Source organism: Cupressus sempervirens, chromosome 2 (genome assembly GCF_028749045.1).
Source record: "Cupressus sempervirens isolate cs-2001-9-10 chromosome 2, ASM2874904v1, whole genome shotgun sequence".
NCBI lineage: Eukaryota > Viridiplantae > Streptophyta > Pinopsida > Cupressales > Cupressaceae > Cupressus > Cupressus sempervirens.
The window spans coordinates 112,073,444-112,091,574 of record NC_143119.1 but is presented as its reverse complement, the minus strand read 5'-3'; the positions used below and the strand labels follow the sequence as shown (position 1 = coordinate 112,091,574).

Genomic DNA, 18,131 nt, shown 5'->3' with positions numbered 1-18,131 from the left:
CTGCTGCTCTGATACCATGTTAAGTGTAAGGATCTCTGCAAATGTACTAAACACTGCCTATATTTCTGTGTGTTCCAAGTGCAGATCCAAATGCATATATATTGGAGTAGAACAGACATGTCTCATGAAGAGACATGCCTGAAGAGACATGCCTCTATGTTAATCAATATTGGTTATGGTGAGTTAATAATCATTAGACATAATTACCAGCAATATATATATATATATATATAATGCAATAATGTTTAACCAATAACCATTAGAGATCGACTCTAGATCAATTCAATCCAACTGAAGCTACAAATAAAAATCTTACTCACATGAAGTATTTTTTAGCAGATATTTTGTTTATTTGGTCAAAGTGAAGATATTCTAATTATCCTCATAACTTTGAAGAATTTTTATGTTTAAAAGTCAGTTTTCTCATTTCTGCCAATTCTCATTTGAAGTTGAAACACACTAGGGTGATTCTTGAGCTTACAACACCCAATTAAATCTACGTGCTGAGTCCAACTCTTGTAACTGTAGCTTATTGGCACAATCTATTTAAGTAATCCGACAGTGACCAAGATGAGCAATGCAGCCAACCAAACGCTTATGACCACACAAAGATGACAAACACAAAATACAAACTAATACATAATCAGATAAACAATATTATCAAACATAACCCTAGACATTATGAAGATTGGCATGTATTATGACACAATGAGGTGAATAACCTCATTATATGCTACAAGATGAAGACCCGCTTATGGTATGAAGGGAAGACCATTGTAAAATGAAAAAAAAGTGGTGTGCGATATAGTGGTATTGGTGTATGCGGTTAGCAAGAACCACTGCCCATCATATAGTGTGCCAAGGTTAATGGCATACAATCTGAGGATGAGGTTGTACAATTATGAATGGTTGTTGCTGCCTAGTGATGCAGGGAAATTGCAACACAAGGGAACCAAATTTTCATCATACAATATGATTAGGATGTTGCTTGGTACTATACCAAGGTTCTCATATAATGAGAGAAGGTAAAGGCAGTCAGACATAAGAAGTATCAGGTGGCTTTGTCACATATCCCTTCAGCCAAGTGATGCTTTTATAGTTTACTGCCATCTCTCTTATAACCTTCCAAGATTTCTTTATTTTCTATTTTTCTTTTTTGCCATTGCTCTTAGCCCTACAAGACGTAGCATTTGAAATTTTGCATTCTTTCATCGGTTGTTGATCACTAATAAGTAATAAGTGCAGCTTCAAGAAAATTATATGTTGATGGAAATACATCATTATTCTCAATTTGCTGAAATAGGCCACAGAGAGAATTTATGTCATCTTTTGAGCATGATTATAAGTGTCATCTTTAGAGCATGATTATAACTCTAAAATATCTTCATCATTCAGTTCTATCGATCCTTGGCTCTCCATCTATTCATCTCCAAAGTCAAAATTTAACATATCTGAGGAAGCTATTTTCTCACTCACAGCTTGGATCTCTATATCAATTGCATACTTCCAACCGTTGTTTTCAATAGAGCTTGTATTTTTTTCCCTATTGCGATTGACTTTGCTTTCTATCAAGCATCCTCTCTCCAACAATGCATCATATGCTATCTTCTACAACAGAATGACTACAAATTTCAGCAAGAATTGTTCAGCACCAATTGTTAACTTTAGGGCCATCAATGTCTACAACAGCTTGATTTTGTGTTAGCTGACACCTACTAGTTGGAATGTCAATGACCTTAGGGTTGGCTTCACAAGGCATTTCCAAATATCCTTTGGTAGTTCATTAACTGTCTATCCCTCATTGAAAATGGTGTCCATTGAATTCTTCCTCGTGATCTGTGTTTGTACAATAACAAGTTTTAGTTCACTGTCAGCAACATCAAGTTGATGGTTTTCTCTCTTTGGTGTGATAGTTCTACCATCATGTATGCACTTAAAAATTCTTGTCTTTGGGTTTGATCATCACCAACGATGTTCGCAATTGTCACTCTAAATCCTAGCATGCTTTGACGATAGTCTAACACCTTGATTGGTACTATGTTGCCTGACTCTGACTACAAGTGGGTACTGAAAATTGCATTGGAAGTTCTTCATTCATTTGGAATTGCTTGTTCTTTTTCTTTGGCTTCTCAGATTCGTCCCTTCCCCATACGAGGATCTAGATACACCCAGCCAGGATGCCCACCCAACCAAGTAGGAGATCCCATCCTTCACACATGCGCTTCAAAATGAAAGTGAGTCATTGATCCGGCTCAAGCCAACATCTCTTCTCGTCAAAGAACAAGAGAGAGGAAATTGCTCATTATAAGACGAGTTGTGCCATGTCATATCATTTGTGACATAGTGATTTATAGAACCACCTTGTCTTGTTTCTCCACATCTACCATATTAATATCCTTTTTCTTTGGGCATCAATAACTTCATGGTCGCTTGCTCCATACAATTTGCACACTAATTGCATTGTTTCTTGCTTGTTCTGACAATTTTTGTGAAGTGTCTCTATTAGCTGCATTGCTGATACTCGGCACTATATGATAGGTCATCTTTTGGAGTTGTGTCATATTTGGTTTTACCCTCTTCATTGATTTTGATAATCAACTAAAGATGCATGATGTGGATTTGATGGAGTAGACACTCCTTATGTGTACTTGTGTATGTCTAGTCTTCAAATTGTATGGGCCGTCCTTTATTGAACAAATCAACCAGCTAGGGTATTATATTGAAAATCCTGTCAACTTGAAACATTTTAATCAGAAAAATAGATTAAATAAGCCTGGAATGATCTTTTTTCAGAAATAAATCAGAACCTTACAAATTAAATCAGATATGCATAAACTGTCGATTAAAGAAGTAAGGTATTCAAAACATTTATATTTGATTCTTATGGGCAGTTGAGGAATAACAAAATCTGGTGTCAAACCCTTCATTGTTAATAGCAGCTATGCCTGATCGAAAATACCTCTGACACCCTTACAAATACTTTTGTAACAATCAACAATGGCAGACTATGATACTGAAACTGAAACCCACTTCTGTATACAACCTACACTGTTGAAGCGTGCATGCAGCAGCTGAAACTGTTTGCTTGGGGCAGCATCCATGACTTGATGCTCAGGTTCACGTCCTTAGCATAGAGTTCAGGCAGCAAACCAAAGACAATAAAAAATCCTCAATCATTTCCTTCTATTGTACAAATATAGCCCTCAACGCTTCAACCCTAACTTGCGAATAGTAATAAGGAAAAGAATATCCCTCAAGCTAGTCCACAAACTAAGGAAAATATGAAAGTATCTAATTTGACTTGGCCCCAAGTTGTGACTGAAAATCAGGAAGCCACTTAAGTGAATTCAGTCCCACCACTTATTGAATCAAGACTTTTCAAACTCAGGAAAATCGCTAAGTATGGAGAACAAACATACTACAGCCTTGTTAAACGAATTAGGAATTGCACATTGAGAAGGGACATGACATTGAATGACACATAACTTGGAAAATCCCACATCTTTTTAGGACAATTACCTTTTGTGTGCTAACACATTAATACCCTTTATTTTGGGCACTGAATGTCTTCATTGTCACTTGGGTGCATCATTTGCACAATAATTTCAATGCCTTGCTTGTTCTGCCAATATTTCGCAAAGTGTACCCATTCTCTACATTACCCACACTAGATGGTAAGGCATCCTTTGGAAGCTTTGGTTTTGCACTCTTGCTGATTTTGGTAATCACCAGGAGATGCATTATGTTGCTTTGTTGATCAACAATTACTGAGGGAAGAGTAATGTTTACTTCCAGTCTTCAAATTATATGGGCACCCCCTCTATTTAATGATCCATAACTTGGAAAATCTCAGAAAACATCTTTCTAGGACAAGTAGCATTTGTGTGTCCCTGAACTTTGCACTTAGTACACCAAGGTTTGTTAATTTCTTTGTTGGTTTCTTCTCCACCTTCAATTCATTCATAGTTTGGAGAATGTCTCTTCAAAGTGCTTATACCATTCCCAGTTCAATGTCATTATCATCATCAAGACTTCCATCTTCTTGTATTTTCTTTTATAGTATGAGCACACTTTATCTTCACTTACTATGTCCATCGCCCAATTGTAAGCTTCAAAATAGGATGACAGTGGTACTATCTTCATTTTTTTCATAATGACAAAACTAAACCTTCAATAAACCATCACCTTTTTAGACTGTTAGGTTGGTTGCATTTCCCATTGTAACAGCAATTCTTCAAACCTATGATTATAAGCTCGTACATTTTCATGATTACCTTGTTTTGCGGTGTGATTTTTTACTGCTATTTCATTATCATCACGAAGCAATTAAAACTTTTCTTCGAAGGCCTTCGATAATCTCTCCCTGTAGTTCTGAAGCCTTGGTCATTTTTTGTGCACCAATCAATCGCTACATCTCACAAGAAGTTGGAAAAGATCGTAGGAAAATTGTTTTATCATTTAGCCCATTTGTTGTCCAGACTATTTCACAAGTCATACAATGGTTCACAAGATCATCCAACCCATTGTCTATAAACTTGGTCAATTTCAGCTTTTCTCCACTACCGGTTGCCATAGTTCTATTTTGATGCAAACCTAGCGCCTAGAATTTTCTTACTCTAATTGTTTTGATTCAAATAGGAGTTGTTCCAAGTAAATCATCCTACTTTCCCTGGCGATACACAATACATAATAAAAACTTAATAGTTGCCAAGAGGAATACAACTATTAAACAACCAATGCTTATAACTACTTAATGCTTATAATTATCAAAAGATGACAAACAATAATTACAAACAATTACTACATAGTTAGATAACCAATATTATGAATTATAGGAATAGAAATCTCTTTCATGTGTATATGTTTTGAAAACCGAGAGGATTAGCAAGACTAAGTGTCTATTGTGAAGTTTTCACACCATTACCTCATTTCAAATGGGGACCCCCTCTTTTCACTCTTAGTTGTTAGATTTTGCAATTGAGGTGACAATTCAAAACTTCAAGACTTAAGGAGCGGTCAAGATGTCAAGTTGCAATTGCAAGTAGTGAGTGTCAAGGTTAAGGTTTCACCGGGGCAAGTTGTAGTCATTTGGGACAAAATTCCTAAGTGAATTAATAGTTTGGCTAGTCAAATAGTCCAAAATATACCATACCTCAAATATGTAAAACACCTTATTAAATCAACTTTTCCCATAGTTAAACCGCCTTGGGAGAGGCGAGGACAGTGGAACGGGGGGGGCAAGTATAAACCTCATTCCTCTCATTTGTAAAGGGAGAGACTTTGGAAACTATTGCTATGATACTGCCAGTGTCCCCAATTCATTGTTAGTCTTCATGGTGGATTATTTATGTTGCTTTGTTGTATTGCAATGTCTCTTCATTTCCTCATTTGGAATAGGATTGTATTTCATGTTGAATAGAAATATAAGTAGTTGAATGGAAGATATTGTTGAATGATGGTTAGTGGTGAAGCCGGTGTCCAATACCTTTTGGTATTGCTACGATACTACCAGTGTCCTAAATTCATTGTTAGTCTTCATGGTGGATTGTTTGAGTTGCTTTGTTGTATTGCAATGTCTCTTCATTTCCTCATTTGGAATAGAATTGTATTTCATGTTGAGTTGAAATATAAGTAGTTGAATGGAAGATATTGTTGAATGATGGTTAGTGGTGAAGCTAGTGTCCATACCTTTTGGTACTTCTTGATTTGTAAGTAGCAATACAGGGTTAGTTTGGGCCTAAATTGCAAGTATTTAACTTCTATTGGAAATGTTCATTTAGTATGTGGCTTTATAGGGTATTTGAATGAGTATTGACAATGAAAAATTATTCCCACATCCTTACAACATACTGCTCTCGTATGCCTAGTTAGCATGACAAGGGAAGGACTAATTAGAGGCTCACCCCATAAACAACATTGTCTTACATTCTTAGAGTTAGATAGAATGTTCTAAACCCTTATCCCTTTGCCATTTGATGTCTAGGTGATTGAAGTTGGAGATTAAATAAACATGAGTCCCTTTGTGATAACCAGCATATAACATCATCATAACTGAGTTAAGTCTACAATAAGAGAAAAGCAAGTAGACAAAATATGACCACTACACAGCCACCATCTTCAAATATTGTGATTAGAAGACCAACCCTTTAATATGGCCCTGGTTGAGCCTGAAACTGAAACTCAAGCACCCATTCCACGCAAAAGAATCTTTGGAAAATTCAGTTCAAAACTAAAGTCAAGACATTGTCGACCAAGATATAGCAAGATGCATATATGCAAATGGGCAATGTCATAGTGGTGTCCCATAAATGGGCAATGATTTTGAAATCTGTGAATTGTGAGGGAGAAGAATAAGATAGACAATTTATTTCTAATATTCTCATCTCTACCATCGAGTCAGCGAGACCTAGAAATGTTGTCCAAGTCATAACAAACAACACAAAGAATTGTAAAGCAACTAGTTTGCTAGTTGAAAAGCAATATTAACATATCTTCTAAACACTTTGTGTGGTGCACTTACTCAATCTTATGCTACAAAAGATTGAGAACAAAATTGGGTAGACAACAAATGTGTATGTAAAGACTAAGCAAATTCAGTTGTTTGTCACAAGCCACCACATGACTCAAGGAGTTTTCAAATTATTCTCACATGTAAAGTTATTGAAGGCAAGTAGACTTGAACTTGAAGTGGTAATTTGCATAGATGGAAAACTCGCAGATTACTCGGCGAGTTTTAAACACTCGCCGAGTATTTAAGCTAGGCGAGTAAATCCCAGAAAAACTCGCAGGAATAAAAACTCGGCTGTTGGGAAAAAACTCGCCGATTACTCGGCGAGTTTTTACTAAAAACTCGGCTGCATTGTTTGATGCCAAGAACTATTTACTATTTTGCTTCCTGCCATGAGCATTCCACATGAGAATGCAATTTTGTACACATTGTGCATTTATATATATCTAAACTCTGCTTGTTTCTTTTGTATTCTCTTTAATTAACTTATTAGATACATCTTCTCGTTAAATTTTGCAAAATAAATGTATTTTTAATTAAATTTCAGCGGTTTTTTTAAGTTTTCAAGTTTTCCCGAGTTTCTTTTAAAAATCGCCGAGTTTTTCCCGATTAAACTTTTCGAGGGCTTGGCGAGTTTTCCAACTATGGTAATTTAATTAAAAAAATAAAATTACTATTTTGAATTTTCTCATTTTCATTATATGATTGTGTAATGTGTGTTATTTTTTAAAGTGTGTTTCTATTTAATTGTAGTTTTCTTTTTGCTCTAATTTCTATTATAGGTTGTTGAGACTGGCTTTGTATCAAACTTAATGGTCATCATCTAACAATTGTCTTTAGGTCACAAATTCTTCAGAACATTCTGTTGCTACTGAGTGCTCCCTAGATCTACAAAATGCTAATGACCAAGAAGCCAACCAATTTGATGAGGGTAACAAAGGTATTACTTCCTATCTATGTTACCCCAGGTTTCCGAGATGGGGGGACATGGGGATTGGGGAAATGGGTTTCCGGGACGGATTTTTTTTCTCGAAGCAGGGGACGGCAATTGGAACAGCTATATAAAAAGTAGGGAAATTTTAAATATTCATATAAAAACATGAATAATGCATGCTTATATAAATTATAGAACCTTAACATATAATGTTTGTGTTAAATAATTTAACTTTAGAGTTCACATGAGAGTGGAAATCAAACAAATTATCAAAACTGAAACATTAATTTTATGGGACAGCCAAGGGAAAGGTTTCCAGAAGTTTTTGAGTTTCCGGGATGGGGGGACATGGGGACGGGGTCAATTTTTGTCGGAAACACGTCCTCAGGTAACATAGCTTCCTATATAGTTAGAGACACCAAGATGAAACTGAAACCATGATTTTGAGGAAAATCGCAAAACCCTTTTGCAGATGAGCACTATGCCCCAAAACAACTATAAGATGATTCACCAAGAACTTTTGCAGATGAGCACTACAACCTAAAATCAAATAGCAAAAAGCCACAATTGTTTAAGAGAAAACTAGAAAAACAAGACAATTTTTTAGGTGAAAAATAAATCAAAACCAAACAACAAAATCTAAGATGAAGATCAAAAACTACAAAGCTTTAATTTTTAGGATAATTTTATTAAAACCCAAGAGAGCTTTTGAGGAAAAAGAAGTTCAAACCCAACAGATAACTTTTTAGGAAAAATTTATTAAAACCCATCACGTGGTAAAACAACACATGCAAGAACATGCAACTTACAAAAAGCTCAGAGACTTTTGCTCAAACCAAGAAATCATGCAATCAAAACCATCAACCAGGCTCCTGATTTTTAGCAAAACTCTTCGAAGACGAACCACTAAAAATTTCACAAAATACCTCTAATGATTTTCATTTTAAAAACTCGAAAAGAAATTCTACACAAAAATTCTAGATCAAAAGAGGCTTGATATTTTCTTTTAAAAAGTGGCAAATTTTACAAAATTCCATCAACCCGCTCTGATACCATGTTATGGTAAATCGATGTTGTATTAAAGTATTAAACAAAGGAGATGAAAGCTCCTTATATAGATTTACAGTGACAATGATCTAAAAGAGACAATTGTGAACCAAAGCTGAAAATAGAGACTACTTAATAAACTATAGATTAAGAGGACCATTAAAGAAACATTACAATATTCTAATAGTATCTCTTTGCTTCACCAAGCCCATTATGAACTTGCTTCGCAATAATATCATGGATACGCGTTGCCTTATTAAGTGTATGATAGCATCGAATCCAAGCTTGAGAAGATGAAAATCATAAATGATAAAGAGCAAGACCTTTAGGAGACCAATTTCAAACAATTGCAAGCAATTGTTGTAGAACAATGCAACAAGATGACAACACCTCAAAAATTGTTTGCCTATGCATTGACACCAAAATATTATAGCAACCAATAATTTAGTATGTTGGGAAGGTTGCCACCGTATAGAGATTTAGAAGTGTTTGATGGGTACAAAAAATAAATTTAATCGGTAAGAGGCTGAAGCCAATATTAACTATTATTATATGTTGTAATATATTATTATTATTTATTAAGCTTGAGTAAACTCAAACCCTAGACCTCCTAAATAAGAGGCTCACAATTTAGAAGGGATGCTCATAATTCATGCTATCTCCATGGGTAAAAGTTTCAAATGTTGCAACTTCTTGCAATCAAAATATCACAAGTTCTACCTATAATTTTAATTTACTTTGTCTTTATAGGTTGCTACAAAAGTAAATTTGATCAATAAGAGGCCGAAGCCAATATTAACTATTAATATGTGTTGTAATATATTATTATTATTTATTAAGCTTAAGTAAACTCGAACCCAAGACCTCTTAAATAAGAGGCTCACAATTTATTGTTGTGTTGTAGGCTCTTACCTAGGTTGCGAGAGATTTTATTAACTTTAATAATTCTCTTTTAATTGTTTATTTTGTTTGTCTTTATAGGTTGCTAGTTCATCTGCATCCAAAAAAACTGAATTGCATAATCTTTCATCCACACAATAAAGTACAATCAAAAAGTGTGGAAAACTTAGTATATGTGCATTCCAACTTGCATCTCCTTTCCCACACCAAATAAGAATATAAAGAAGGGGAGACAAAGATGTGGGATATAAATCCAGAGCATACAGACTAGGATGCTTCTAGTTCTCAGCTTGCAATCGATACGCTGGAGGACTCGAGAGTGATAATATTGTCGATATAGCTAATCCAACAGGCCTTGACATTATTTGTTATTCAACTAATATCATTGATGAAGATGAATATGAAGAAGAAGAAGAATTAACCATTAGTTCAATTTGAAAATCAAACAATGATATTTGAACTAGATGTTATGATTTATTTATGATGGTATAATCATGATGATATGATTACACACTTGTGGTGTTTTTGTTGTTTATATGATATTATGTGGCATCCTAATCTTAATCCATGCTTATAGACTGTATATATGAATGTGAGTATAAAAAATTTACATGTTTTTGTATTAACAAACCCAAACTGCATTTTTGAAAATTTTGTCATACCGGCAACACAGATCTTTGAACCTGAACCCAAACCGGTAACCTTGTGTAATAACCCGTAATAATAATGAATGTAATTTCCTACACAAGAAATTCCTTTTTTTGTAATAACCATAATGGATGTAATTTCCTACACAAGAAATTCATATTTTATAAATGAGGAAATAAGAAAATAATATGCATATTACAAATAATAAATAACTAAATACTAATAACAATTAAAAATAATAAAATACAAATAACCAATAACTAAACTACAAACTAATACCATTGACAAAATGACAAATAAACTATTACTTCCGATACAATTAGTCGCTTCCCAAGAAACACGACTAGTCAAGGAGGAAGGCATATATAACAAACATGAACCGAAGGTAGAAGGGATAAAACAGAATATCTATGTGAGGAAGCCCAACAGACTTTGGCAAAAGTATCTTTGTAGAAGCAAAGACATCCAAAAGGAACGACAAACTTCCGAGCACCAAGCCACGCAGGACAAGGATCCATACCGTCCATTATCCAACACACATGAAATACAAGTTGTTCAATCGAAAGCAAAAGAGTATCATCAACAGCGAATAAAACATCGCACAGGGCAAGGAAACAAACCTTAGGCAATCATCAAGACACCATACACTTCTCAAACGTGGATAACATAACCGCAAATAAGACAACAACTAGAGGCGTGGACAGAGCCAGAAGCGATCAATTATGTGAATCCAAAGCAGATAGTAAGAGACGAATAGTTGGAGGGCCTTTAAACGGAAAGGAAGAATAGTAAATTGACAAGAACAACCATCACCGTGGGAAATCTATGACGAACAACAATAACGATTGGACATATTCGAGGATATAAACACACAGAATTACAGTTCCAAAACTCGCTAGTCATCACTTAAGTCGTACCCGACAATAAAATAGCAAAGAGCCAACAAAGGATATAGAAGAGGACTACTATAAAGAACATACTAAGAGGATTGGGCATTAACAATAAACATTGACCAAACTGGTATGTGAACTTACTATTAATAAAGAGAATTCCTTAATCATTAAGGGAACACTTAGAGGGCATCTAGTTGGATGCAGAGCCTCTCTTGAGGGACATCAGAGATAGAGGGCATTCCAGGGTGAATGTCGGATTCCAAATAGGAATCCTAGGGAAGGGATTTATGGAGAATCCCTTAGAGGCAATATATATTGTAGTGGTCAAACATATGCATATGTTAGAGATGGGAGACTTGGTAGACATGGGATCTTTACCAAGTGAATAATCAAAGATCCCAAAAGAGGCCTTAGGAAGATGCTCTTATATGACGATTACCTAATCGAGAAGCAATTCTCACTAGAGGGTTAGGTGATTTGGAAGGAGTTTCTTCCAAAGGATTAGGAAGGGTTAGACGGGATAGTCTTTATACTATTAGTTTCATGTTTCTAATATAAATTTCATATATTTTCCATTATACTAACAATTTTATGCAGATTCCTACCTTCAATCGAGAACCAACAAGGGAACATTACACCTTGTCCATTATAAAATGAGTAAGAAGCAGAAAGCATAGCAAAAAATACTATGCAAAGAATCCGTAAAAAGAATATGAATAGATATGCACAATACACAAATAATATGCCCAACATAGGATAATAAATTAATAATTAAATAAACAGGAGAAAGGATGGCATATTTCCAACAAGATAAAAATATTTATAAATACATTTCATGCTAGCCAATAAAGACCCATATTGAAAAAATGGGATAACTAAGAGAAATTTCAATGGTCAGACTGGACCCCACAATGTCTGGACTCTCAATTATTCAGGCATTTTTAGAAACTGTCATAAGTCCTGCACATTCATTTATTTGTTTCTTCTCACCAAAAAGGATTTCCATGATGGAACATTTATGTCTGCTTTTCAGCAACAAAAACCAATCCTACATAAATTACTGAGCTAATAAAGCAAATTGCTACTATATCTCTTCAAACAAGGAAACAAACCAACCTTTATCAGCTTGAGTAGATTGAGTCGAGCAATTGCATCTTGATGATCAAGCCTTCCCACAAGTAATGGAGTCAGTCCATTCACAGCTAGCGTTGTATTTATGCGAGCAGATTTTCTGCATTAGAATCCCTTGTTATTAGTTAAAAGAAAGCTTAAACAAAATGTTAACAAATATATCACCACAAATATCAATCTAGATGTAAAAGGAGGACAGCATACGTGATTATCTTAAGGAATGGCTCAAGTATATGGACAAAAGATTGTTCACTGCAACGCTCAAAGAAAGTGACCAACTTCTGTACAGCTTCCTTCTTGAGCAAAGCTTGCTCAACTTTCCGATGATCATTATCATGAGCTAGACAAACTGCAAGTGAATCTAGCGCAGTCACTGCCCAAAGCTCATCATCCAGTAAGCTCAAATAAACATCCAACCCATTGTGCACTCGCAGTTGCTCCCTGGTATAGCGAGAGGCATGAGCCATATCACAGAGTAAAGGCAAAGCAGTCTGCTTTAAGTGAGAGTCTGTAATAATGAAATGCATTAAATGTGGAATGATGCCATTTTCTGCTGCTTGTTCTTGTCTTCTCTTGTTTATCTTACAAAGACTGTATAATGCATTGAGTGCCTTCAAAGTTCGGATAACCCAGAGAGTTAGAATTAGTAAAATGGTATATTTATAAAAGTAATTGATTTAAAAATCTATAAGAATATTGACAGAATACAATAATTGAGTCACAGATGATCAGGGGTGTAGCCATATTTTGTTGGTCAAAAATATGGCCAAGACAAAAAATAATTATGTACCTTGCATTATGGAACAAGAAATTGACTTACAAAGCAAATTTCTATATTCTACTAAATCTAATTGTTATATATCATAGGGACACATCTTATATAGTTTAAAATGAAAAGTGCAATTATGAAATCACACAGTAACCACTCCCAAAGTAATAAGGTAGAAACAAAGTTTATAACGTTAGAGATTTCTGCAGGAAGACCATTTTTATATTAGTTGTGATTATGACCAATCTGATTATTATTATTATCATGTAAAATAATAACAAGAATAAGCAAAATATGCTTGGCCAGGCTATAAAAGATTACAAACAATCCTACAGAACAGTTGACAATATCATGATATTATTGCTCATAAGAGTTTAATCTTCTAGATACTTACTTCACCATGTATTTGAGAAACAAGATGTCCATCATGATGCTCAAGGTGAGGGATAAGATGCTTCATTGCATCTGCTCGTTGCAGATAGTCTAAACAAGTTGGATCAGTTGATAACTGATTGATGCATTTCAAAATCTGCAAGAACTCAACAATCACAATGATTGAATTATGACATATGGCATGATTGATAATTCCCTTGGCCATAGTTGTACACTGTAACTCTTACTTTTGAAAATTGACCAAAAGATGTACCTTTAAAAGAATAGGAGATTCAAACTTATTAAGCATCTGGAAGAGGCGAACTAGCAAGCCTGGGCTGCACATACTAAGCTTGACTGTAGTATCTGCTCGAGAAAATTCCAGCAGCAGGTCTGCTACTTTCACCAAGTATTCTCTTGCAACTTCGGCATCAAGTATTGGTACCATCTGGGAAAGTATGCCTGATGATGTTGCACTCCCGGGCCTTGCATTTAGGACTCCAGACCCAGAAAGAATGCCTGATGCTGTCTGTGAAGCAAGCCCAGACGTGGAAGCGATTCCCTCCCCAGCAACTGTGCCATTTCCAGACACTGGTGGCCCATTTTTTTTGTTTGATTTTGGTGACAATTTTGAACTCAACTCAACAGTTCCATTATCTCTACCATTCTCTGAAATATCTGAAATAATGTCAGACTTTTTTGCACCACCAAAGCTCCGTGATAATACTTTACAAAATACAAGTTTAGATGGAATAATAATTATGAAATCAATGAAGAACAAATTTAATAGATCACTAATAAATAAAATCAATATAACAGTGCATTTGGAAATCAATATAAATACCCAAAACAAGAACAACAAGATGAAAAGCTAACGTTTCTTCCCACCTCCCTAATTCACTTTGCTATAGGCTTTCTTTCAAAGTAACATATTAAGAAATATATCAGGTTGATGCCATACCATATAGCAAAATAGTTTTATTCTATGATCTGACTGATTGTTGTAACATTCAATGAGGAGTATGGAAGGAACTTATTCATTAAAAGCATAAACATGAAAAACAGTAAGATCATCAAACACGTATTTATTGGTCATGGTACAATTATATGGTTCAGATCAAGCTATGGAGAAAACATGGAGATACATATGTGTTACAATTAAAAGAGTTAAAAATAAACGCAACAATAGCTTGGCATACTTTGTATCATTTAGGCAATGCACATTGCAAATCACAAGAACAATAAAATGAAGAGGAAAAACCTGCAGTAGACTGCAAATAAGAAACCCTAACATTAAAGATTGTAAAAGAAAGTAGACTTCTATGCAAGATTCAACTGCATTGAAATGGAAGAAAAGCACTTCCAAAAGAAGTTCCAAATACAGATCAAAGAGAGAGAACTCTCATTAGGCATGATCAACAGCTCAGGCCACGAAAAACATCAAAGATACATTGTCACTACATCTGACCAAACAGTCCCCACAAACCTACACAAACAAGATTATTTCCCAACTAAATACTCCAAGACTTTAGATTATTCACAGCTAATCTAACACTTAGCTCGACATTTTTGTTTGGATTATAAATATAATTTAACAAATACCCAATTGCTTACAAAAGTATAATAGATTGGTCTAAAGCTAAGTTGCTGGCTCCAGTTCTAACTCTGGTTTGGGTTTGAGGATATGGCTCGTGGGTTTGGGCAAAACTTCATTTGGAAGTTGGGCTTGTTCTGGGTTTTTCCATACAAAAACATATTAAAGAATCAGAATAATGTGCAAATTTGCAGAGGTGATTAAGTTCAAATTGAAGTCCCCAAACACGCCGCAAGATAGGCGAGTTTGGCGAGTTGGCAAGCTGGTCAGCCCAGTTGAGCTCTACCACTCACTGACTCGACTAACCGAGTTTTGGGGCATGACTCGCCCAACCCTATGAGTTGACATTGTTAATGCCATTGTAGTATCTGTTGGATAAAACCTATTGAAGATAAAATATGTGCGTGTGTGATATAATATTACATACTTAATTCACACACACACACACACACACACACACACACACATGAATATTATCATTATGCAATATTAGTAAACAAATTAATATAATATATATATATATAACAATCATTTTAAAAATATATTAATCAAACTACATTCTAATATAACTGATTGCATAATCATAATGTTGATCGACTAACTAGTTGACCGATGGCATTTAAGGTATTAACAAAGAGCCTACCATGGAAAGTCACAACCACGATGGGTCGTGACCTATGTTCCTTGGAGACACGCACCTCACCTAAAAACACGAGTTTCGGAAACGGGGACGTCCCGAGTACGAGGGGACAGGTATGGGATGTCCCCCAGCCGTCCCCAAAAAAGGCAAATTACTAGGGGACGTCCCCGAAACTCAGGGACGGCTGAGAACCGGTACAGGAAGGGGACGCCTACATGTCCCCCAGCCGTACCAAGTATGGCCAGCCGTCCCCAAATTTATTTATTTTTTAAATTTTAAAAAAAAATTATGCAAAAAAATTAAAAAGTGAATATTAAAAAATAATTTTAAGGCTCCTTACTAGGTAGCGAAGTGGGCCCCACCCCTCCAAATGCAGTAGAGGCAGAATAGGAGCAGTAGTATGCTTTATTTTTCTATGTTATGTTTTTTATGTTGAACATGAACATGACTATGATACATTGATACTTATTACTATATGGCAGCCCTCTAGCCTTTGGGCATATAGCTTTAAGCATATTTAGATTTAGATTTTCAGATTTATCATGTTTATCATTATGATATTGTTCACTATAATCAGGCTCTTATAATCAGAAGAGACTATTGTGTTATGAAGCTCTTGAATGTATATGTTTCACCACTACATGTCTCTACGGGACATAACATTGTTGTAGCCTCTGTCAGATTGATTTTATCAGAGCTACCTCATTGATAGTAAATTATCCTTAAGATAAGTATCTTATATATATAATATATTATATATGTAATATAATATTATATTATATATATTATGCATTATATATTATTATATAATAATATAATACTATTATATTATATTACATATATGGTTAATATATTAATATTATATATATATATATAAAGGTGAGTTATAGTTATTTATTAACTAAATGGTGATGATGTCTCTTCATGTCTCTTGAAGAGACATGTCTCCTCTCATATTTATATCAAATCCAAATCTGCATTTGGAAATCATCAATTACAGTGGCCGTGTTAGTACATTTGCAGCTACCCTAAAATTAACATGGTATCAGAGCCAACTGCAAATGTATCAAAAAGTATGTGGAAAGAATAATACACTTCCAGAACAATAAATTGGAGAGTGCATAGGTAGCAATAACTAATAACAAGGATGGACCGTAGAGTATCGATGAAGTTGGACTCTAAGGGAGACGATGACTGCAATCATCAGAATATATAAGAAAAGCATAGAAATTCAGAAGTTTGTCCTACACATGGAGGGAACTTAGAGAAGGAGAACAGAGGGAAACACAATTATCAACTCCTTGAAAGGAACGGAAAAATAAAATAAAATATCTGTACACAGTGCAGATATGTGGAAAATTATTTATTATTTCACAGATGCAGAAATTTATTTATCATTTCATAGATACAAAATTGTAATACATATTACAGACTAAGCAAGAAATTTAACTGTGAATAGCAATCCAACATGTATGCTTTGTACACACAATTTCCCTTATCATCATTACGAAGGGCCTTCCAAGAGGGATATGGTGCAATTACTGAAAGCAATCTTTACCACTAAATAAATAATTATTAAAGGAGTCATAGTTTCAACATACAGAGACCATCAGAAATGGTTATGATTGAAGATGGTTATGTGCCTGGCAATCTATACAGATGATTGTTTAAAACATCGATTACAATATCTATTCAGACATGGAGGTGAGCCATCATCTAATTGATAACATTATGAATGATTAATAAGAATCGGTGGTCATGAAGAGTCAAGACAACTAACCGTTGTATCTATAGGGAACAAAAATTTCAAATAATCCTGAAAGTTCTATTAACTATGATATCTATCAAACCAAGAAACAAATAATCATGTTAAGAATATAAACCATTAACATCATGGATATTTGAGGTATGTGGTGGCCTCCTGAAGGGTATATAAATATAGATGACAAAGACATACAATAACTTGAAGTATGAATCTATCGATTCCAATAAAGTTCAAATATAATGGAACCTAAAATGGAACGATTATGGTTAACAACATCCAATATTAAGATCGCAAACAGACAATGACAGGAGAGATTATATACACAGAATCTGAGTCAGCACATGAGGCAAATATCAGTGTTGGAATGAAGAAGCCATCAAGGATTATTTATTTTCGTAAGAAGTGTAGGTAGTGATGAATCCAAAACAAAGTCATTATAGAGCACTGGAAAATGAATAATTGAAATAATGATTGCCAGCTCAAGCTTGAAGCAAATGTTACACAAGACAAATAAAGATGGATTGCGGCGATTAGTGGAGAAACAATACACCCAAACACTGTAAAGACCCCACCACTCCCTTTATCGTTGACTAGAGAGGCATACCACTATGAGGACCACGTGTCATGAAGTGATGAGCAGACACACACTATATTCCATACAGACGACATATGTGGAGAATAATTTTGTGAAGCAGCTAGAGTTATCGGATCCCATATTCATTACTAAGGTATGATTAGTATAAAGAATCTTCCATTGTATAATGATATGAATATACGAACATAAGTTTTCGTTATATATATATATATATATATATAGTGATGAGCAGACACACACTATATTCCATACAGACGACATATGTGGAGAATAATTTTGTGAAGCAGCTAGAGTTATCGGATCCCATATTCATTACTAAGGTATGATTAGTATAA

General features: G+C 34.7%; 1 protein-coding gene across 2 annotated transcripts in view; it reads right to left on the bottom strand.

The window, feature by feature from the left end:
* LOC149571276 (MAP3K epsilon protein kinase 1-like) overlaps positions 1-18,131 on the bottom strand; it is a 128,284-nt gene that overhangs the window by 9,654 nt on the left and 100,499 nt on the right. The window contains exons 20-23 of one of the 2 annotated variants that reach the window (XM_089812837.1): positions 13,477-13,871; positions 13,225-13,359; positions 12,266-12,672; positions 12,047-12,161 (exon numbers count right to left, since the gene is read on the bottom strand). In XM_089812837.1, the coding sequence (XP_089668963.1) occupies positions 12,047-12,161; positions 12,266-12,672; positions 13,225-13,359; positions 13,477-13,871 (1,052 nt within the window). Of the gene's footprint in view, positions 1-12,046; positions 12,162-12,265; positions 12,673-13,224; positions 13,360-13,476; positions 13,881-18,131 lie in introns of both variants that reach the window. The other variant, XM_089812836.1, reaches the window with a different exon arrangement.